The sequence below is a fragment of the Moschus berezovskii genome, chromosome 14, assembly GCF_049115385.1.
Source record: "Moschus berezovskii isolate FMDL1 chromosome 14, NW_MosBer_1.0, whole genome shotgun sequence".
NCBI classification, from domain to species: Eukaryota; Metazoa; Chordata; class Mammalia; order Artiodactyla; family Moschidae; genus Moschus; species Moschus berezovskii.
Window position 1 is genome coordinate 87,543,049 of NC_142473.1, and position 21,286 is coordinate 87,564,334.

The window sequence follows — 21,286 nt, forward strand, 5'->3', positions numbered from 1 at the left end:
GGGGGCGGGGCTCCGGGCCGGGGGCGGGGCCCCGCGCCCTTGACGGACAGCGGAGGATGCGGGCGAAGACGCGGGCATGCGGCCCCGCGGCGAGAGCGCGCAGACCGTGCGTGTGCCGCCGCCGCGGGTCCCGCGCGCGCGGTGCGGACAGCGCCCGCACTGCACCTAAAAACGAGAAAGAGAGAAACAATTCCCCTTCGGGGAGGGCGCCTGCCAGGCTGAGGATGCTGGCGGCGGCGGTGCCGGGGCCGCGCCCCGGCGGGGTCGGCGGCCGCTCCTCCCGCCTCGGGACCGCAGAGCCCTCGCAGGCGCCGCCTGGCCCGGGCGCGGGGCTGGGAGGGGCGGCCCCGGCCGCGGCGGCCGCGCGGAGCCGCAGGGAGGGGGAGCTCGCGGGCCGCGCGGCGGGCGGGCGGGGGCGCGGGCGGGGAGGAGGGCCCGGCCCGCCGCCCCGAGCGCCGCCGCCCGCCCGATCCCTCCGGCGCCCGCTGCGAGGGCCGCAGCCCCGGCCGCGCGCGCGTGTGCGTGAGGCCCCGCCACCCCGCGGGGCGCGCGACCGGAGCCCGGCGGCCGGGCTCTCGGGGCCCCGGCGGACGCGCGGCGGCGGCGGCGGCGCGGCCCGCGGCCCAGGGCTGACGGCCGGGGACGCGGGGTGCGGGGCCGGGGCCCGCGGGCGGCCGCGCGCGCCATGCTCCTGGCCTCGGCCGTGGTGGTCTGGGAATGGCTGAACGAGCACGGGCGCTGGCGGCCCTACAGCCCCGCCGTGAGCCACCACATCGAGGCGGCGGTGCGCGCCGGCCCGCGCGCGGGCGGCAGCGTGGTGCTGGGCCAGGTGGACCGCCGGCTCGCGCCCTACATCATCGACCTGCACTCCATGAACCAGTTTCGCCAGGACACGGGTGAGCCGGCCGCCCCCGCCCCGCGCGCACCCTCCCCCGCCGGGGGCCCCCTCCGGACCACGGGGTCCCCCACCGGCTGCCGAGGAGGGGTGCGGTGCGCCTCCGCCCCGCGAACCTCTTATGATACCTGCTGCAATAAACGTCCGTGCAGGTCTGGTTAGGCCGGCCGACTTTCACCCTCGCCCCTAGGAAAGCCCTTCACGCCCCCCTTTAAACGCTCGGTACCCCAAGTCCGCTCTTATAGAAACCGAGAGGCCGCGGCAGCATCCGGGCCGGTGGGCAAGTCTACCTGCCCGCCTTCGCCAGCATCACGTGGCCGGAGCCTCCGTTGCCTCGGGCACCCTAGGGCCTGCCACCTGCTCCCCCGGTCGCCCACCTCGCCGCCTCGGCCCCCACGCGGGGGCATGCCGTCCCCCCGGTCGCGTCCTGGGGGTGGGCACCGGGCGCGGGGCAGGGTGGAGATTCCCGGGAGGCCGGTGCTGTAGTCGAGCCTGCGAAGGGACAGGCCTCCCCGGGGAGACCGATGGCCTTGGGGGGCTGCCAGGGCCGGGCACGCCCTGGCGGCCGCGGGGCAGTGAGCGCTCGGAGGGTGGAAGCAACAGGCCCGCGCAGATGCACAGGGGACGGGGAGGGCCACCGCTCCGGAATGCCGGCGGGGAAGCCGAGCGTGTTTGTCCCTGGGGGTGGAGGCGGCCGGGGCGGCGCATTCCTGCAAAGAAACTGTCCCCAGCTTCCTCCCACAAAGGTCCCCGATGGGGGACACACTGAACTCCCATCTACTGGTGAGAAGCAAGTCGCCACTGTGACCACTACCAACCCGGCTTCCCAACCCGAGTGAGGATGGCCATCAGGGTGCCCGGTCCTTGGCGTGAGGGCGTGGAAGCTGGGGAGACCTGCCTCTCTGCGAGGCCCGCAGGCCGGGCTCAGCTGGTCTGGGACGCATCTATCCCTGAATAGCCTCTTCAGGGAGGTGGTGTTTCTGGGGGGTGTTTCTGGAATTCTGGCTGGGCTTTCCCTGCTAGTGTGACTGATCAGTTCCGTTCAGCCGCTCAGTCGTGTCCCACTCTTTGCCACCCCATGGACTGCAGCCCCCCAGGCCTCCCTGACCGAGGAGCCCCCCCAGAAAGGCAGGTGTGGGGGAGGAGGGACCAGAGAGGGGACGGGAGAGTCCCAGAGGGTCAGACAACAGCTGCCCGAGCAGGGCATGTCCGCCCTCCTTGGAAAGCCCCCACGGCCTGAGTGCTAATTAGGATGGTCATGGGAAAGGGGTGTCTCTCCACCCACCCCCCCACCCCCCCACCCCCCGTCTTCATCTGTAGCCATGACTCCCAGCAAGCTCGCTGCCAAGGACTTTGCACACACTCGCCTATTGAGGGAAGCCTTCTGGGGAAAAGATTCCAGAAGTGTTAGCATCTGGGGGGGGCGGGCTTCAGCCTTGGTGAGAGAAGGGGGAGAGTCTGGGGGAGGAGGGGCGAAAGAGGGAAGTGGGGAGACTGGGGCAGAGGATCGTGTGGCCTGCGGGGACAGGGAGAAGTTAACTGTGGACTTGGGGTAGCGGTTGGAAAGGTCTATCCCTATTGGTGGGGCCAGAGTGGGGCTGACGGTCAAGACACCTACCCACAGGGGACTCCAGTCCTGCTCAGAATTCACGGGCAGGTATTAGCTGTTCAGTTGTTGAGTCACTAAGTCGTGTCTGACTCTTTTGCAACCCATGGACTGTAGTCCGCCAGGCTCCTCTGTCCTTGGGATTTTCTGGGCCAGAATACTGGAGTGGGTTGCCCTGCCCTCCTCCAGGGGATCTTCCCAACCCAGGGATCAAATTTGTGTCTCCTGCATGGGCTGGCTGGTTCCTTACTGCTGAGCCACCAGGGAGGCCTGTGAGCTGTCCTATCTCAGATTAAATCTCAGCTGCAGGTGGAGGGACCCCTTAGCGACATAAAGGTCACAGGCCTGGTCCCACGTTTGGAGAGGAGGAAAGCTTACTCAGTGTTCAGGGATGTCTGCGGTTGGCCTGGTACGGGTCCTTTGTACAGAAGTGAAGTCTGGAGGAAACCAGGTGGAAGGACACACCCTCCTTCCCCAGGTCTGACCACTCTTCCCTGAGAACCAGCTGACCACTGCCTGGGGGTGGGCAGGGACCCTGGAGGCTGGGGCGCCCCACGGGTTAGACCTGAGCTGGCCGTGGAGCCTTTTTCTAACTGCCTGGGGATACTTGTTCCATTGTTCTCTTCCTTTTAGAGAATGCTTTGGTTTCACCCACTCATGCTAAGGGTCGGTTGGCCAATCCATCCTCCATGCCAGACCCGGTGCAGAGGCTCTGGGCTGGATTCCCGGGAGTGCTGGGTCTGTCAGGGAGCTTGCCAAAGCAGAATAACCTCTCAGGGTGTCTGCAGCACCCCTCCCCTGTCTTCTCTGCCAGCAGACACACAGTTCCTCTCCATATAGCTCATGGATGAAGCTGTGACAGGGTAGGGACTGGAACCCACTGGCTCCCCGGCAACCTCAGCCAAGCCCTGACAATATTTAATTAAAGCACCCACCATCCCCAAGCCACAGTTTGAAGCTGGGAACCAGAAACATCTCCATAAACAAAGGAGAGCTGGAAACCCCTTGCCCAGAGGTGATTCCTCCTTCTTCTTTTTTTTTTTTTTTTTTTTGTTGCCTCCACTCTGTGGCGACGTTTCCTGACAGGGGAGCTTAGTTTTTTTTCAGAAGTTGCCTGCCTTGCTGCCAAGTAAGTCCTCAGAGTCTTCATTCCCCCGACTCCAGCCTCATCCAGTCTGTCTCCAGGGAGATGGCTGGGGGGTCACAGACACCTCGCCGCCTCTGTTTGCCCTGGGCCCTCCTCCTCCCAGACTCTGAGCTTATTTGCTTTCAGTGTCAGTTTTCCTGGAGGCAGAGGGAGAAGGAAAGAGACAGGGAGGTGGAGGAGAAGGAGTCTTGCCTGCTTCTCAAAGCCTTGGCTGGGTCCTCTCTGCCCCTGGCCATTCGCCTTGACCGGCTGACCTGTTGTAGGGCAGCAGCGGGAGCTTCATCCCCTGTATCTTCCAGCATCGCTTCCCCTGTATGTTTCAGCAGACCCCACCATTACCACTGAGTCCCTTGACCGCTTAAGCGTCGTTCTCATCCGTAGAATGAAGGGCAGCCTTAAGGCTCCTTCTGGCTCTCTGCCTCCCATCACGCAGGTCAGCGGGCGGATGATCTGGAGCCTGCACCGCTGAAGATGTTGCTGAGAAGTAACAGGGTGTGAGGGAGGGCTCTTTCCAGCTCAGTTTTCCAGGCTATGTCAGCCTCTTTTATGTCTTTAACACAGTGAGAAAGGTCAGATGGAGCATGAATCAAGGTTTGGTAGAAGCTGATTTTTAGGCCCACTCCCCTGCAATATTCCCCACCGTGTGTGAGCACAGGAGTGCTGGGGGCGGGCATCATGACCACAGGATGCTGCGGCGTGGGGCAGGCAGCAGGCACCCCGCACGTAGTACCTGGTTCCATCCTTGTCCTTTTATGAGGGACCCGCTGTTCTGGTTTCATAGTAAAGGAAGCAAGTTGGAAAAGATGAAGTTGCCCAAAGTTTTACAGCAAGTGCACGACAGAGCTGCAGTTCCTGATCAAGCGGGCGTGCGCTGCCTTCTCTGGGGAACGCTTGCGGACCACCTGCTTCACGCGGGCCCGTCCCAGGCCCGGAGGATGTTGCAACAGCAAACCATCCAAGTCTCCGCCCTCGTGGAACATTCGAGTGCAGTTGAGGGCCGCTGGTCAGAGGAGCCTGGGACGTCCTAAGCACAGGGCTGCAGAGGTGTGGATGAAATGCCCTGGGATCCTAGGGTCGTTCCTGGAAGGTGCTGCCTCTCATTTCCCAGGAGCCAGGACTACTCGGGTGGTGCTTGGGGTGTCCGTGTCGGAGTTGCCAGGGAAACCTTTTCTTTCTCTGACTTTCTTCCTGCTTAGTCTGTATAATCCTTTCTCCCTGTCACTGCACCGTGGGACCCCGTGGATTTCCTCCGATCGTCTAGTTCAGGGTCTATAGACAGGTTCAGGATCCACCCGTTCCCGATGGAGCAGCCTCTGAAAATCTGCAGAGAATGCAACCCCCCCGTCCCTCTTGTCCCCCAGCTTTAGTGCCAAGGTCCGCCTCCTGTTTTAACTCACCCTCTGGGGCTGAACTGAACGCAGCATCTTTCCCTCCAAAAGCCAGCTCTTCCGTGTGACACCTCCCTGCTTGGTGAGCGGCGTCACCATCTTACCGCCTGCCCGTGATTGAAGCCCATTTCAGCTTTGTGTTTGGATGTCTCATCTACACAGACACGTAGGACTTGAAAGCTGAGCAGTCACGATGAACACGGCAGAGGTTCACCTGCAGGTTTCTGGGCCCGGCCGACCCTCGGTGACTCATCTGTTCCCCAGGAGACTCAGAAGCAGGGGGTCCTGGATCACTTAGAAAGGATTCAGCTACTCAGGCTCACGCCCTGCCCGGTGCCCCTCCGTAGGGTCTGTGGTCAGTCACCTGCTTTTCATTTCTGCTCCCAGCACCCTCTCCCACCTCCATCCCCTCACCACAAATGCCCCTCTGCCCCCGCCCCGGTCCCAGTGCTCAATAAACACCAGCTCTGGTGTCACTGTGCTTCTCCAGAGGCCCAGCGGTTAAGAACCCCCCTGCCCATGCAGGAGACACAGGAGATGCAGGTTCAATCCCTGGGTCTGGAAGATCCCCTGGAGGAGGGCATGGCAACCCACTCCAGTATTCTTGCCTGGAGAACCTCACAGACAGAGGAGCCTGGTGGGCTGCGGTCCGTGGGGTGGCAAGGAGTCGGACTCGACTGAAGCGGCTGCGCCTGGACGTACCAGTGCCCTCACTTCTCTGTGTCACAAGCCTCAGTGGTTCCGAGACCTGTAGATAAAAGCCCTCACGGCCCAGCATTTCCGACCATCTGTGACCCGGCTCTCACACACCTTTCCAGGTTTATCTTGCTCTCTGCCCATATTTTCCTCTACTCCTGCCAGACAGGCGAGCATTTTATTCAGGCATTCCCTGGGACCCACTCCCCGCAACTCTGCAGCAGCTTGCTTCTCCTGAGATGCCCTTCTTCAGCATTTTCAACTCCTGAGATTCCACCTCTCCCCCAGGCCCTAGGCTCTTTGTCATGCTTTCCACTTCTTGAAATGTTCTCCAACTGGTTATTATTTCATTTGTTCTATGGATAGGTACTGAGCTCCTAGGACATGCCAGGCATGGGGGCTGCACCCGTGAGCAAACTCCTGGATGCCCACCCTGTGGGGGGGCATCCCATGGGTTAGAGGGACGTTCATGAGATGTGTGACTGCACCTCCAGATCGGTGTTAAAAAAAAATAATAATAGGAGCAGGAATTTGAACTAGTTGGATGGCCCAGAGAGGTTTCCTTGAGAAAATGAACTGAGATCTGAAGGATGGGTACCTAAGAGGGTGCTGGAGGCCGGTGAGGCAGAAGTGTGGGCAGAGTATCAGGGTGTGCAGAGGCCACGGAGCGGGCGGCTGGAGCGGATCTCGGTCTTGAGCTCCGAGGAAGATGTGCCTGGGACCGGAGCTCCCAGAGCGTGCGGTTTCCTGTTAACACTGCCCTGCTAGCAGCCTTCTCGGGGCAGCCTCTGTCTGGTAACTTCATTGCCTGGTTTTAGACTCCAGGCGCTCGAGGAGCGCCTGAATTGGCCTTCCTCACAGTGCTAATACACACTCAGCAACACGGGATCCGGGATCAGGTGCCAGCGTCCCCAGAGCTGCATCTTCCACGCACCGCGGCGCGTCTGTGGCGCCCGCCTTACCGCCTGCGCTGCATTAGGCGCTGGAGGGCAGGGACCTCTGTGGGAGCATCTCCGCCTCCTCCCGAGGCCATGCTGTGAAAAAGGCCGGGATGCTGGTACCCACAGATGGAAGGCGCCGTGCTCCCCAGGCTCCTCGAAGGTGGCGCCCGGACTGGGAGGGCATGTCCAGAAACGGGTGAAAAATGGCAAAGGAGCTGAACGATAAGGAACATTTCAGTAGATGAAACGGCAAAGGAGGGTCTCCCCAGAGGCCAGCCCTGGTGACTAGGAGGCTGGGGGAGTCAGGGAGCACTGACGAGGGAGCAAGCAGGTGGGGAAAGGAGGCTGGACCGAGCGGCTGATGTGGCCGGAAGCTCCGTTGGATCCGAAGGCTGCAACTTTGTCCCCCAGGGAGCTGGCTCCTTAGCGGGCAACCAGGGGCGAACAGGGGCCTCCTGGGTGCCCCTTCTCCCTCCTCTCCCGCGCCCCCCACGTCCCCCAGCAGAGCTCCCGGGCCTGAATAAGGGGCTTGTTCTGTCTCTGCCACCAGCCTCTGCATATTGATGCTCTGGGTCATGGAGGGGCTTGCGGACGGGGCGGGCAGGTCATGGAGGGGCTTGCGGCCGGGGCAGGCGGGCGCGTGATGACCTGGCAGAGGCCTCAGTATTCTTTGTTCCTTTTCTTCCCCTTTGAATGGGATTCTGTCCCCGGTCTTGGTGTCTCCTTCTGGCTTGGAGGAGGGGATGGGTCAGGGGCCAGCAGAGGGGAGCCTTTTCCCACCGCTCTGATGGATAGAGCCTGAGCTGACAGATGCATCTTTGGAGCTCTCCCAGTCTCCCCCTCCTGCCCCGAGCCAGGCGGCCTCAGCCTTGAGCTTAATCCCCATGAAATGAGCCTGGGTTGGGCATGGGTCTGCATTCAGGGTTCCGGGAGGTAGAGGAGAAAGAGGCAACAGTTGCAGGCTTAGCTTTCCCCGCCAGTCCTGCAGGCTTATCTCTGCGCTGACTGCTCCCTGCAATATCCCAGATCTCTTCCCTGCCCTTGCCTCCCCCACCCACCCACCCGGAGACTATCCAGATTGAGACTCTCCTATCTTGTTTTATAATTACAGGACCTCTTTTATTATCATTCAGGAAGCAGGCAGAGTTATCTAAGGTTGAAGAACATGATCTTTACTCACACACATCTGGATTCAAATTCTTGGCGTGTACTTCTACACTTTGTCTCATTGGGCAGTTTAAATGAGACTATCCTGGTGGCTCAGGTGGTAAAAATCCTCCTGCAATGCAGGAACCTGGGTTCGATCCCTGGGGTGGGAAGATCCCCTGGTGAAGTCAATGTCAACCCACTCCAATGTTCTTGGCGGAAGAATTCCACGTACAGAGGCGCCTAGTAGCCTACAGTCCACGGGGTGGCAAGGTGTCAGACAGCACTGAGCGAGTAACACTCTCCCTTTCGCCTTTGGCTTTCCCGGTGGGTCAGCAGGTAAAGAATCCGCCTGGCAGTTCAGGAGATGCAGGAGACTCAGCCTCAGTCCTTGGGTCGGGAAGATCCCCTGGAGAAGGAAATGGCAACCCACTCCAGTATTCTTGCCTGGAAAATCCCATGGACAAAGGAGCCTGGCGGGCTATAGTCCATGAGGTTGCAAAGAGTCAGACACAACTTTTGACTAAACAGCAACTAAACAGCCACAACCCTATCTTTAGGAAGCTTGAGCTTCTTGAATAAAAGATGTTAGATAAATAGAAAGTTATTCTTAGGATCACTATTACTGTTGTTGATATAAGATTTAATGCTGGGAAATATTAAAAGATCAGTTCTCCCACCCTGATCTTTTATTTTTTTACTACACCCATAAAAGTCCAGAGAGCCAGTTCCATCACCACCTGGGCGGGCTTCCTGGGTGGGGACAGAGTCTTCCTCCATTCTCTAGGATTCCCTGACCTGTGTTCTTTTCCTCTTAGCCCTCGGGGGCTAAGGCCTTTGGAGAGTCATGGAAGAAGAGAGATTATTTAAGAGCACCTCTTTTCACTTTCACACATTGGAGAAGGAAATGGCAACCCACTCCAGTGTTCTTCCCTGGAGAATCCCAGGGACGGGGGAGCCTGGTGGACTGCCGTCTATGGGGTCGCACAGAGTTGGACACGACTGAAGTTACTTAGCAGCAGCAGCAGCAACTATGTGTCAAAGGTGATATGCCTTAGTGCAAAGGACAGGGCGCTTGAGAAATCCAGGACTTGGCACAAATACAGACTTGTTGAGTGAGAGAGCGACATTTAATTATGGCAAAAACTTTGCGAAGGAGCTATTATCTTACTTCTCTTGGGGGAGAAAAGGAGGTTGTGGGCTGTTATATTAAGCAAACAAATGTGGCTGCAAACTAAACTAGGGTCTCTGGACTCCAAACCAGGCAGTGCTCTTTGGGGTACCCTGCAGCGTCACCCACATCCTTCCCTTGCAGCTCATCAGCTTCCCATGCTGCCCCCACCCCAGCCCGCACCCCTGAACCCTCCCGGTTCACGGCAGACTTTAAAACGGCAGGAAGGAGCCTCCTTCAAAGCCAAGGCAGCCGAGGGCCGTCCACTTGGTAGGCTCGCTTACCGCGAGCTTCTTAAGAGAGCACCCGAGGGTTCCAGCCCGGGTGCCGCTGACCGCCCCCTCCGTCCCTCTCCGGCAGGGACCCTCCGGCCGGTCCGGCGCAACTACTACGATCCCGCCTCGGCGCCCGGGAAGGGCGTGGTGTGGGAGTGGGAGAACGACCACGGCTCTTGGACGCCCTACGACATGGACGTGGGCATCACCATCCAGCACGCCTTCGAGAAGCGGCGGCCCTGGATCGACCTGAGCCCCATCGGCTTCGGCTACGTCATTGACTTCGGCACCATGGGCCAGATCAACCGGCAGACGCAGCGCCAGCGCCGCGTGCGCCGCCGCCTGGACCTGGTCTACCCGCTGGTCACGGGCGCCGCGGGCCGCGCCGCGTCCTGGCCAGCCGCCTCCGGGGCCGCCGCCGCCGCGGGGCCGCGCGCGCCGCCCTGCTCCTGCCCGCAGTGCGTCCTGGTGAGGAGCGTCAAGGCCGCGGCCCCGCCGGGCCCCGCCGCCCGCAGGAGCGCCGCCCCGCCCGCGGCCGGCCAGGGGCCGCCGCCGCCACCGGGCCCGGGGGCCACGCCGCCCAACAGCGCGGGCGCCGGCCGGGGGAAGCCGGCCCCGTCGTCGCAGGCGATCCGGAGACAAGCCTCCAGCGCGGCGGCAGGGGCGGCCCCCGCTGGCTGCCCCGCCAGCCCCCCGGGGGCCAATGGCAAGGCCGGCCGGGTGGCCCTGGCGACCTTGAATCGAACCAGCCTGCAGCGACTGGCCCTCGCCCAGTCCCGGGTGCTGATCGCCTCTGGGTAAGTGCTTCTGCAGCGACACCCCCGAGCTCGTCTGGAGCCCCGGGCCTCAGACCTGAGGATCACCTGACTCAGAGAGGACCCAGGGGCTGCTCTGGCTTAAGCTCTTCCTTGGCTTCTCCAGACGCCCTGGTTACAGGGTGAAGGCCCGCAGTGGTGTGCTGGGGAGGGGAGCCTTTTGGTCTTTGGGGTCCCAAGGGATCTGGATTCTAAAGGACACTTTGCCTCTTACTAGGAGCAGGAAATGGTAACCCACTCCAGTATTCTTGCCTAGAGAATCCTGCGGACAGAGGAGCCTGGTGGGCTGCTGTCCATGGGGTCGCAGAGTTGGACGTGACTGAAGTGACTTATCATGCATGCATGCATTGGAGAAGGAAACCCACTCCAGTGTTCTTGCCTGGAGAATCCCAGGGACAGGGGAGCGGGGAGGGGGGTGGCTTCCGTCTATGGGGTCGCACAGAGTCGGACGCGACTGAAGCGTCTTAGGAGCAGCAGTAGCCCTGTGACAGGAGCCGGTTCCCTAACATCGTAGAATCCTGACTTGCTCCTCTGTGACTCCCGGCCGTGGCGTCAGGGTTGCAGTGAGGACTAACGGAGACCATGCCTGCCAAGGAAGAGCAGGCGTCACTCGTGGGCCCCCCCACCTTCTAGTCTGCAGGCTTTATCGCTTTACTTAATCCTTGCAAGTCTGCGAAGCACGTGTTTTTGGTCCGTGTCACCTTGGAAGACCCGAGGGGCTCACCCGCTCCAGGGCACATATCTGGTTATCAGCAGTGATGGGGACTCAAACTTTAGGACACTCCTTCCGACTCTGCCACGCTGCTTCCCTGGCAATTGCACACCGCAGTGTCCCGCACGCTCAGGTGTCCCGTGAGAGTTACCCCCTCGCCTCTAGGGACTCCAGATTGGAATAACAGCCCATGTTTAGTAAGTGCTTACCACGGGGTTTCCCTGGTGGCTCAGATGGTGAAGAATCCACCTGTCATGCAGGAGCCTTAGGTTCGATCCCTGGGTCAGGAAGATTCTCTGGAGGAGAGCGTGGCTACCCACTCCAGTATTCTTGCCTGGAGACTCCCATGGACAGAGGAGCCTGGCAGGCTACAGCCCATGGGGTCGCAAAGATCGGACACGACTGAGCAACTTCACCTTCACACACTTCCACTTACATGTGCCAGACACTTTTCGTGCAGGATGCCAGTCATTCCTTGTGACAACTTGGGGGTGTTGTCCATTCTGTTATCCCTGTTTACCAACCTTCTTAGTCTTCCTGATCATAAAATCAGAGAGACCCAGGCCCAAGTGCTACCCCTCACCTTTGTCTGCTGGCCACGGATTTCGTGTGAGATTGGGCCTCTTGTACCTGCCAGTCTTCCCTTTCTCTGGAGGAGCCTGACCCTGCGGGCAGGAAGGCTTAGAGTTAGAGTTAGGGTGGACACCAGCTTGCAAAGATCGGGCTGCCTGCAGGAGGGTCTCTGCACTGGGGGGCTCGGCCCTGGACGGAGAGAAGACAAGGGGATGCTGCAGATTGGGAGGTGGCCCAGGTTACCCCTGCCTCTGCCGCTGGGCGAGCCCTAGACTCTGTGCACATCTGCGCCCCGCCTGTGTGGACTGGGGGTAGCAGGCTTGCCCTGCCCATCCACCTCGAGTCAGCGTGTAATCCTCAGTGAGGAGAGGGCGCTCCTTAACAGCCGCCCAGATGCACTCGCCAGCAGGGACCCATTCCAAGTGTCAGACAACGGCCCTGAGCTGCGAGGGAACTCCAGGGATAGCCGCACACTCCACGTGTTACAGAGTCGGGGCTGGGACCCAGGTCTTAGTCTGCTTGATCGGTGCTCTTTTGGCTAAAGCCCAGCTCCTCATTGTATTCGAAGGCAATTTATAAATGGTCAGGTGCCGGGGCTTTTCCTATGACTTCCTCTGGGCCTGTAGGAACGTCTGGCAGAGGGACGGGTACCAGCACTGGTCCTGTCTCCTTGCTGGCGTAAGGCAGCCCCCTGGGGCCTCTTGCAGGAGTTCCTGGAGCCTCTCTGGAGAGGGACGCTCACCCTCTGGAAGAGGGGGTAAGCGCTTACCCTCTGGAAGCCTCACCGCCTGCGCTGGGACCCAGGTTTCTGGCCGTGTAACTCGGGCCAAGCTGTGCACCATCCATCTTCATTTTATTCATCTGTAAATGGGGGTAGGAACGGTTCCTTGCCGATAGGGTTTGCCTTGGGGATTACAGGAGGTTTTCAGTGAGATTTACCATAATGCTGGGCACGTGATGAGAATTTGGTCAGAGGCTACTGTTATTATTACTATGAACTGTCTGAGCTAGGCCCTCTCTGGTTGCTGAAGTCAGATCTAAGCTGACTCCACCAGTTCATTTCTGGTGCCCTAGGCAAAAGCCGAGTGACCTCCTTGCCATAACAGAGGGTAAGGAAGCCCAGTTCGCTTTAAATCTCAGCTTTTGTCTCTGCCTCAGTGTCTGCAGGGCCGATGGAATCTGAGCCACCGAGGCGGGCGGAGTTCCGGGCAGCGCTGTTTGAAAAGCGCTATAGAAACGAGCTGGTTTTTCTCCGCTGTCTCCCGGAGAGGGGCGGCCCCTCCGCACCTCCCTCCCCCCCGGCGCCCAGTGAGCCCGCAGATGCCCTTTGTCTGCCTCTGCCGTCGCCCTGCTGTCGTCCAGCGGCCCGGCCCCTCCCCTGTCTCCCCGTGACCTCTCCCAGCAACAAGGGTCTGGGGGGGAACAAAAGACCCCGCGACTTATTCAGAGACACCAGCGGGGCGTTTCTAAAGGGGGGCTGTGCCCCCGAGGGTGGGAGTCACCCCTCTTTTCCGGGCGCAGGCGGCTCCATCTCCAGCGAGACCTCAGCCACTGCAGAGATAAGAACGCGGTTCTTCTGACCAACCCCTGCTTCCCCGCCACCCTGCCACTCATCTCTCCGTTTTGTATTCTCCAGGCTGAAATTAAAACGCGCCCCCGGAGCACGTGGCGGGAGTGTCCGCCGACTGTCTGATAAGGGGGTCGGGTCTCGCAGCCTTGGCTGAGCCGTACTCCCTGGAGGAGGTGGATGGATGCTCGCCGCCCTTTGTCTGGCCTGCTGACTTCTAGACAAAGGGTTCAGGCGCCTCTAACCCGGGGGCCCCAACGGGGTGTGACTGGTGCGGCCCCTGGAGGCTGCTCGGGAGAGTTTTCACCTCCACCAGGAACAGTGTGGGAGGGTGATCAGGTGTTTCCAGCTCCACAGTCTGCCCAGCACTCAGCTTGATGCTTACCCTGCACTCCCTCAAGAATCTGAGAAAACTGGGACATTAAGCGAGGAGGGGAGAAGAGCGTCCCTGGTGGCTCAGCTGGTAAACAGCCCGCCTGCATTGCAGGTGACCTGGGTGCGATCCCTGGGTTGGGAAGATCCCCTGGAGGAGGAAATGGCAACCCACTCCAGAATTCTTGCCTGGAGAATGTGGGCCCTGGCAGGCTGCAGCCCCTGGGGTCACAGAGTCTGACCCAACCGAGTGACGAAACCACCACCAAACAGGAAAATGCTTTCTCTGGAGCCCACTTCCTCCTACCCTTGGGAAACAGGAGTGTAAACGATCACCCAGATTCACACAGGGCTGGGCTGTTTACAGAAGATGCGACCCAGATCCGCATTCCTCCCGGGGACTGAGATTTGGGGCGCCCAGTTTATTGCCACACTAACTCAAACGTGGCCGAGGATGGCAGAGAGACTGCAAGGTTCTCAGAGAGGCCCCGTGGGGTTGGCCTAGAAGCCAGGCCTCTGGACCCCCTGGCGGGCCCTTCCCCTGGACCCTTCTGTATTTCATAAGCATGTACCCCCTCCCCAGCCTTGCTCCTAGCGTCCAGCGCCACCCGACAAGCCCGTCCACCTCTCCTGCCATCCAGCAGTGGTGGGGACGCCCACCCATCTGCCAGCATTCGGGGTCACACCCTCCCTGTCTCTCCAGACCCTGCCCCCAGCTCCTAGTTTTCAGGCAGCCCTGGGCATTTCCTCTAAGGAGGTGGACTATTTCCTCCTTCACCAGACCAGGTTAACCTGCCGGTCCAGTTTGTGGGAACAAAGGTGGCTTTTGTCCTGCAGATCTCTGCTCCTTATCAGCCTGAGAGGGGCCCTCAGAGGTGGTGAGGCGGGTAGGCAGGGGCAGGGCTGGGCCGTGGGCATCCAGGGAGCAGGCCCTCCCGCACCTTCCGGAGAGGCTGGAGGGGAACCAGACCCGGTGCGGAACCCAGCAGGGAGACTGCCCCCAAGGTTGGGTCATCAGATTCTGGGTGCAGAATCATCAGGTAGCCTCTCAGTTCAGCTCAGTTCAGCCGCTCAGTCGTGGCCGACTCTCCGCGACCCCATGAACCGCAGCGCGCCAGGCCTCCCTGTCCATCACCAGCTCCGGGAGTTTACTCAAACTCATGTCCATTGAGTCGGTGATGCCATCCAACCATCTCATCCTCTGTCATCCCCTTCTCCCACCTCATTCTTTCCCAGCATCAGGGTCTTTTCAAATGAGTGAGCTCTTCACATCAGATGGCCAAAGTATTGGAGTTTCAGCATCAGTCCTTCCAACCAATATTCAGGACTGATCTCCTTTAGGATGGACTGGTTGGATCTCCTTGCAGTCCAAGGGACTCTCAAGAGTCTTCTCCAACACCACAGTTCATAAGCATCAATTCTTCGGCGCTCAGCTTCCTTTATAGTCCAACTCTCATATCCATACATGACCACTGGAAAATCCATAGCCTTGACTAGATGGACCTTTGCTGGCAAAGTAATGTCTCTGCTTTTTAATATGCAGCCTCCAACCTAAGACTTTCACAGTTTTACAGATAAGGAAATGGAGGCTCAGAAAAGTTGATGGACATTGTTACTGGTGGGCTTCCCAGGCGGCCCTAGTGGTAAAGAACCCACCTGGTGGGCTTCCCAAGCGGCCCTAGTGGTAAAGAACCCACCTGGTGGGCTTCCCAGGTGGCCCAGTGGTAAAGAACCCACCTGTCAATGCAGAAGACATAAGAGTCACAGGGAGGATCCCCTGGAGGAGGGCATGGCAACCCACTCCAGTACTCTTGAGTGGAGAATCCCATGGAGAGAGGAGCCTGGAGGGCTGCAGTCCATAGGGTCGCAGAGAGCCTGACATGCCTGAAGTGACTTAGCGCGCATGCATGATCCTGGCAGGGTTGGGTCTTGAACCTGGTTTTTCTGACTCCCACCTGCTGTACCACGCCTGGCCCTGTGGGCGGGTTACAGAGTCTGGAATCAAGTCTGTTCCTCTTTTTCTTGGTGACTTTTTTCCTTCACTGTTTATTTACTTGGCTGCACTGGTGGCTGCAGCCCTCAGCATCTTCCCGCTGCAGCATGTGGGATATTCATTTGTAGTACATGGGGTCTAGTTCCTGGTCCAGGGACGGAACCCGGGCCCCCTTCACCGGGAGCTTGGGGTCTTAGCCACTGGACCACCAGGAAAGTTCCCTTGGTGACTTTCTTCCGTGTTGAGTTCAGCTTCCGCCCCACCCCCCAATCAGGATTTATCTTTAGGCCGGTTTCTGAGGACAAGTGGCCTTCGGTGGCCTGTGGAGCCACAAGCACTCCCACATCTGTTATTCTCATATCCTCTCACAAGCCTGGTGCGCGGTCACCTTCCCTGGGAGGAGACAGAGGCCCCAGAGGACTCTGAGTGGCCGGGGACGCGCCCATCCTCCCAGCACGTGGGGTTCAGACGCACCAGTGCCCAGCCTGCAGGTGCCGTTCCGGCCTCACCTCTCGGGGTGGGTTTATTCCTTAGGCTCGCAGCTTCACACTTTCTGTCTGCAGCACGGGGGTGTGACAAGAACCACACAGACGCAGGAGTGCGCGTAGTGAGTGGCTGAGACAGTGGCTCCAGAGCCAGATGAACTGGCTTCAAACCCTTGGCTGTGTGACCTTCCTGAAGCTAGCTTATCCTCTCTGTGCCCCAGCCCCCCTGCCTATGAAAGCAGAGCTCATGGCAATCACACCTCTTGCATAGGTTGTTGGAAGGGTTGGATGGATGTGTCTATTCTAAGCATTCAGAATGGTGTCTGGGATCAAGAGGGCTGGACTCGTTAGCAATTTCAGCACACGGATGAAAGGCTGTGTGGTCCACCACTGTGTACCCAGCATCCAGCAGAGTGTCCAGCGCCAAGGGGGGCTCTATAGGGATGGGTTAATGAAGCGCATTAATGAAAAGTAAACCAGCAACATGCTCTTTCCCCTCCCCCTGCTTTCCCAGAACCCCCTTCTTGCTGCCCCCCAGAGCAGAACTGCCAGCTTCTCGGGTGGTCTGGCCCCTGGAGGAGTCTGTGACCCGGGCCATCAGGATCTCCAGCCCGCGTCCCTCCCCCTGAGCCCAGCGGCAGAGGCCTGGGTGGCGGGGGATGGCCCAAGACCGAGCCCCACACGCCCCGTATTTTTGTCCTCAGCCCCTGGGAGGCACCGAGTTTCCCGGGCAGTGGGGCTGTCTTCTCTCCAGCCTGGCTCAAGTTGCTGGGGAGAAGGACAAGGGAGGAGACTCTGCCTCCCAGTGTGTTTCTCTGGGTAAAGAGGTGGCAGCTGTTAGAGCAATGGTTTCCACCTGTTGGGCTGGGAGTGGCCACCCTCTGCCCACCTCTCAGCAGAAGCTCCTCAAAGTGCAGATGCTCGCTCCCTGCAGCTGGTGCTTCTGATTCAGGCAAGGGGCTCTCCCTTCCAGAAGCTTCTGAGGTGACTGTGCCACCCCCGGGGTTTGAACTCGCTTCTTCTTTTTTTTTTTTTCATTGCTCCCACTGATATTTGTGGAAGGCCAATAAGTGTCAGGCTCTGAATGAAACAGACAACACTATTTGTCCTGATAGAGCATAGATTTTGGGAGGGGAGATAAGAAGTAACAATTTATTTTAAAAGACTGTAAGTGGAACTTCCCTGGTGGTCCAGAGGTTAGGACTTGTCGCTTTCACTTCTGGAGTTCTGGGTTCAATCCCTGGTCGGGGAACTAAGATCCTGCAGGTTGACCAGTGTGGCCAAAAAGCAAAAAGGACCAAGGAAGAGGACTTGGAGTCTCAGGGTGGGGTGGAGGGGTGGGCAGCAGTGTGAAATGAGATGGCCTCAGGGGCATCCCCGAGGAGGGGTCGTCGGAGCCATGACTGAAGGATCTGTAGCAGGGAGCCCAGCGGGAGCTCAGGTGGAAAAACGCTGCAGGCAGAGGGAACCATACGTGCAAAGGCCCTGAGGCTGGGGTGTGCCCGGCCTGAGGGGGAATAGCAATATCACAAGAGGCGACAAGTGACTCAGGGCGGACCAGGGAGAGAGCCGGGTGCTCTGGCGGAGGTGCTCGGGGGAAGACCAGGGAGCGGGCGGGGGTGCTCGGGCGGGGTGCCCAGTGGGTCTACAGGGCGGGACAGGCCTCGCTGGGACTCTGAGGGAGCCCTGGGCTGCTCCGAGCTGTGAGGTTCTGAGCGGTGCTGTGACGTGCTCTGCTGGGGTTTGAAGGGCTCAGCTCTGGCTGTGGGCTGACTGCGGCTTTAGTGGGAGCACGTGGCTCCTGTAACAGGGGAAACCCGTCCGTGGGCGACGTTCTGGGGCTCCCAGCACTGTGGCCCTTTTTCCCGCTGGTCGAAAGCGTGATGCGTCTGCTCTGTGCTTCCGCAGGGTGCCCACTGTCCCCGTGAAGAACCTGAGCGGGTCCAGCCCCGTCAACCCTGCGCTGGCAGGTGAGGAGGCCCCGACTGGAGGGAGGGAAGGGCGCGACCAGCAGGGCCTTTGCGATGGATGCGCACGCGCTGAGCCGGTGAAAGTCGCTCAGTCGCGTCCGACGCGTTGCGACCCCGAGGACTGTACTGCCCGTGCTGGTCTAGTTTCAGTGGACAACCAGCAGGGACCTACTGCACAGCACAGGGAACCCTAACCCTGCACGGGAGGGCAGTTTGTAGCGGGATGGACGCGCAGAAATGTAGTTCACCTGAAAGTGTCACCACATTGTTCATCCGCTGTACCCCAGTACAAAATGAGAAGTTTAGATAAAAAGAAGTTAAAAACAAGAAAAGCAAAAGCGACCGGTGTCATGGACGTTTGTAAAGAAAGAGAGAACTCGGGTGGTGGCTGAGACCAGCGAGGGCGTGACTGGCGGACGGGAAGGGCAGGAACAGTTTGGGGCGAAGTGATTGCCAAACGCAAAGCTCACTGTTGAGAAGCGGGAATGGACGCCTTTCGGGGAAACGTGGAGGCTAAGAGGATCCGCGCCTTACCGGAGCGCTGGCGGAGAAGGGGCGAGTGGGTTACGGGAGGGGAGTGGAGGGCGGGCTGGGGCTGACTCTCCAGCCCTCCTCCCTGGCTTCCCTGTCTTCCAGGAATCACTGGGATCCTCATGAGCGCGGCAGGGCTGCCCGTGTGTCTCACCCGGCCACCAAAGCTGGTCCTTCACCCACCCCCCGTCAGCAAGAGCGAAATAAAATCCATCCCCGGGGTTTCCAACACAAGCCGCAAGACCACCAAGAAGCAAGCCAAGAAAGGTATCAGCCTCCTTGTCAAAAGGAGTCCTGGTGGGGAGGGTGGGGGCGGTCACAGACTCGGCTCCTGGCCCAGCTCTGTCTCCACCACTGAGGGTCACACCTGTGCCTTCTGTGCCTTGGTTTCTGCATCTGCTAAATGGGCTAACTAATCCCCACTCTGAGAATTACACCAGAGTGGATAGGTTTGAATCTGATGGAGCCCCTTTGAGAAACAGAAATTCAGGGCAACAATATAGACACATACAGCGTGTGACACAAAGAACACACACTGGGAGACGGAGCGCTTCGACACGGGAACCAGAACAGCCTGGGTCCAGGTCCCAACTCCGTCCCCTACTAGTCACGAGACCCCAGCCTGCCTCAGTTTTCTCCCCTTTACAACGGACACGGCCAGTACCCAGCAGGTGTGTCCTGGAAGGCAGTGGAAGTCACCACTTCTCGTGTCCCTCAGGATGCCCCAGAAGCTCTGGCTCCATGACCCTGCTTCAAGAGCTCATCCCCCCTCCTCACAGTCCCGCAGCTGAGAGGTCAATACCTGTGCCTACCTGGGCCCAAGGACGCAGCCTGACCTCTGCGGCTGCTTTCTCTAACTCTGGGGTGTGTGTGTGTGTGTTTAGTGGCTAAGTCATGTCCAACTCTTTGTGGTCCCCTGGACTGTAGCTCGCCAGGCCTCTGTCCAGGGGATTTCCCAGGCAGGAATCCTGGAGTGGGTTGCCATTTCCTCCTCCAGGGGATCTTCCCGACCCAGGGATTGAGCCTGCATCTCCTGCTTTGGCAGGCATTCTTTACCACTGACACCATCTGGGAAACCCCTGGTCTCTAGTATCAATTTCTAAACGATTTGACCGTCAGCCCTAAGCCCTCCTCTTGCAAACTGGTGACGTTTCAGTGGGATCGTATGCATGTTATAACTTGGCAAGCAAGAGGCTCTCAGTCGACAGAAGCTTAATTCTTGTTGGAGAAACAGGGCAATGGGAAGGAAGGGCCTGCACCCCAGCTTTTGGACGTTGGAGGATCCACTTCGTGAAACCCTTGTCCTACTTTTCCAGTCTATCGACGTTTCCCTGCTTAAGTGAACTCGTTCATCTTCCTGGCGGTCTCACTGGAAATGACAGGATTTTGCGCTTTCCCATTCTTCCTGTTATTATTAATAGCACTCACCCAACTCTCAGCGGGCGAAGCGTGCAGGGCTGTCCACCGTTTCGTGTTTGGCCGCCGGAGTGCCCCTCTGAGCAGCTGCTGTTGCTCTTGCACACTGCCTTGCTGAGAAGCAGAAGCTCAGAGGCGTGCAGGGAGCCGCCAAGGGGGCTGCAGCCCTTGACCCCTTCCTGCCCCTTGGCCAGGCTGTCGTATGCTGATCCCTGCCTTTAGTCCAGGCTGCCTCTTAGGGGCCTGGCGCCCCCTCCCCCCAAATCCCAGAATCACTGCCCCTGACAGGACGCATCACCCTCTCCCTACTGCTGGGCAGAGACCACACCGTCAACAGGAGGAAGGCCATCAGAAAGCTGAGGCCGTCAAGTCCCGGTTTCATGTAAAAATGATGGCGCTTTGACGCCACGTTACACATCAAGACGGTCCTTAGCACATTGTGTAAAGAATGCCGTAAACCAGCCCAATGTTTTAAAACGTGAAACTGTGTACAGAGAGCTTTCGTTACTGTTACCTCGATGCAGCCTTTGGGCAGGTCCAGGCTCTTTGACATTGGGGAAGGGAAGCCCGCTCGGGCTGTGCCGGTGAAAAAATGGGTTTGTTGTGATTAGGCAGGCCAGTGTCAGGGAGGTGATGGCAGGAGATAAGGCGGACGCAAACACCTCCCGCCTCAGACCACCTGGCTCCACGTCCACGCCTCTGTCCTGTTTCCATCCTTAAATCCAACTGTGCAATGGTTCCTCATCTTTTCTGAAAGCTGTGAATCTGGCTAACAGTGCCCTCTTGTCTCTGGCATGTCCAGCTTGTCTCGGTGGCTCCCTGATCTTCCTGTCCCCACAGGGAAAACCCCAGAAGAAGTGCTGAAGAAGTATCTGCAGAAAGTCCGACATCCACCAGACGAGGTGAGTCCAGGGCCGGTGGGGCGGGGTTCACCCTCCCCACCCCCCCGAGTCATCTCCCCCGCCAGTTTTCTGCAGGAGGCGGCCGGCACTGCTTTCTGGGTCCTGACCGACGCAGAGCTGATCGGAGTGGATGTCCTGGGCCCCAGCTGTGGCTTAACCTCTCACACCTGCCTGCTCAGCAAACCACTGACTGATGCTCAACTGCCTTACCGTGAATTGAAGCAAAGTGGTGTGATAAGCTATGGGAACCAACTTAAAAAAGGGCTTGGTGGCTATCAGAGATTCTCAACCAGAGGCCATTTTACAGAACTGGAGGGAAGAGGAGATACTGGTGGCATCTAGCAGGCCAAGGCCAAAGATGCTGCTCCACCCACCACCTTGCTCAGGAAGGCCCAGGATAGCACCCGCAGCGAAGAACTGTTTTCGTTCAGTGACGCCTGACTGTTTGCGGCCACATGGACTGGAGCCTGCCAGGCTCCCCTGTCCTCCACTGTTTCCCGGAGTTTGCTCAGAGTCACATCCACTGAGTTGGTGATGCAATCTATCTGGCGTCTCATTCTCTGCCACCTCCTCCTTTGTTCTAGACCACAGGCTCTGGAACAGAGGGCTTCAGTCATTGCTGTGTGAGGGCTTAGTTTCCCTGCAGCATATGGAATCTTTCCAGACCAGGGATCAAACCCGTGTC

General features: G+C 59.2%; 1 protein-coding gene across 2 annotated transcripts in view; it reads left to right on the forward strand.

The window, feature by feature from the left end:
• Positions 1–553: 553 nt before the first annotated feature.
• DTX4 (deltex E3 ubiquitin ligase 4) overlaps positions 554–21,286 on the forward strand; it is a 40,979-nt gene continuing 20,246 nt past the window's right edge. The window contains exons 1-5 of one of the 2 annotated variants that reach the window (XM_055424193.2): positions 554–896; positions 9,351–10,062; positions 17,691–17,752; positions 18,389–18,550; positions 20,540–20,601. In XM_055424193.2, the coding sequence (XP_055280168.2) occupies positions 686–896; positions 9,351–10,062; positions 17,691–17,752; positions 18,389–18,550; positions 20,540–20,601 (1,209 nt within the window). In that variant the 5' untranslated portion in view covers positions 554–685. The remainder of the gene's footprint in view (positions 897–9,350; positions 10,063–17,690; positions 17,753–18,388; positions 18,551–20,539; positions 20,602–21,286) is intronic. The other variant, XM_055424192.2, reaches the window with a different exon arrangement.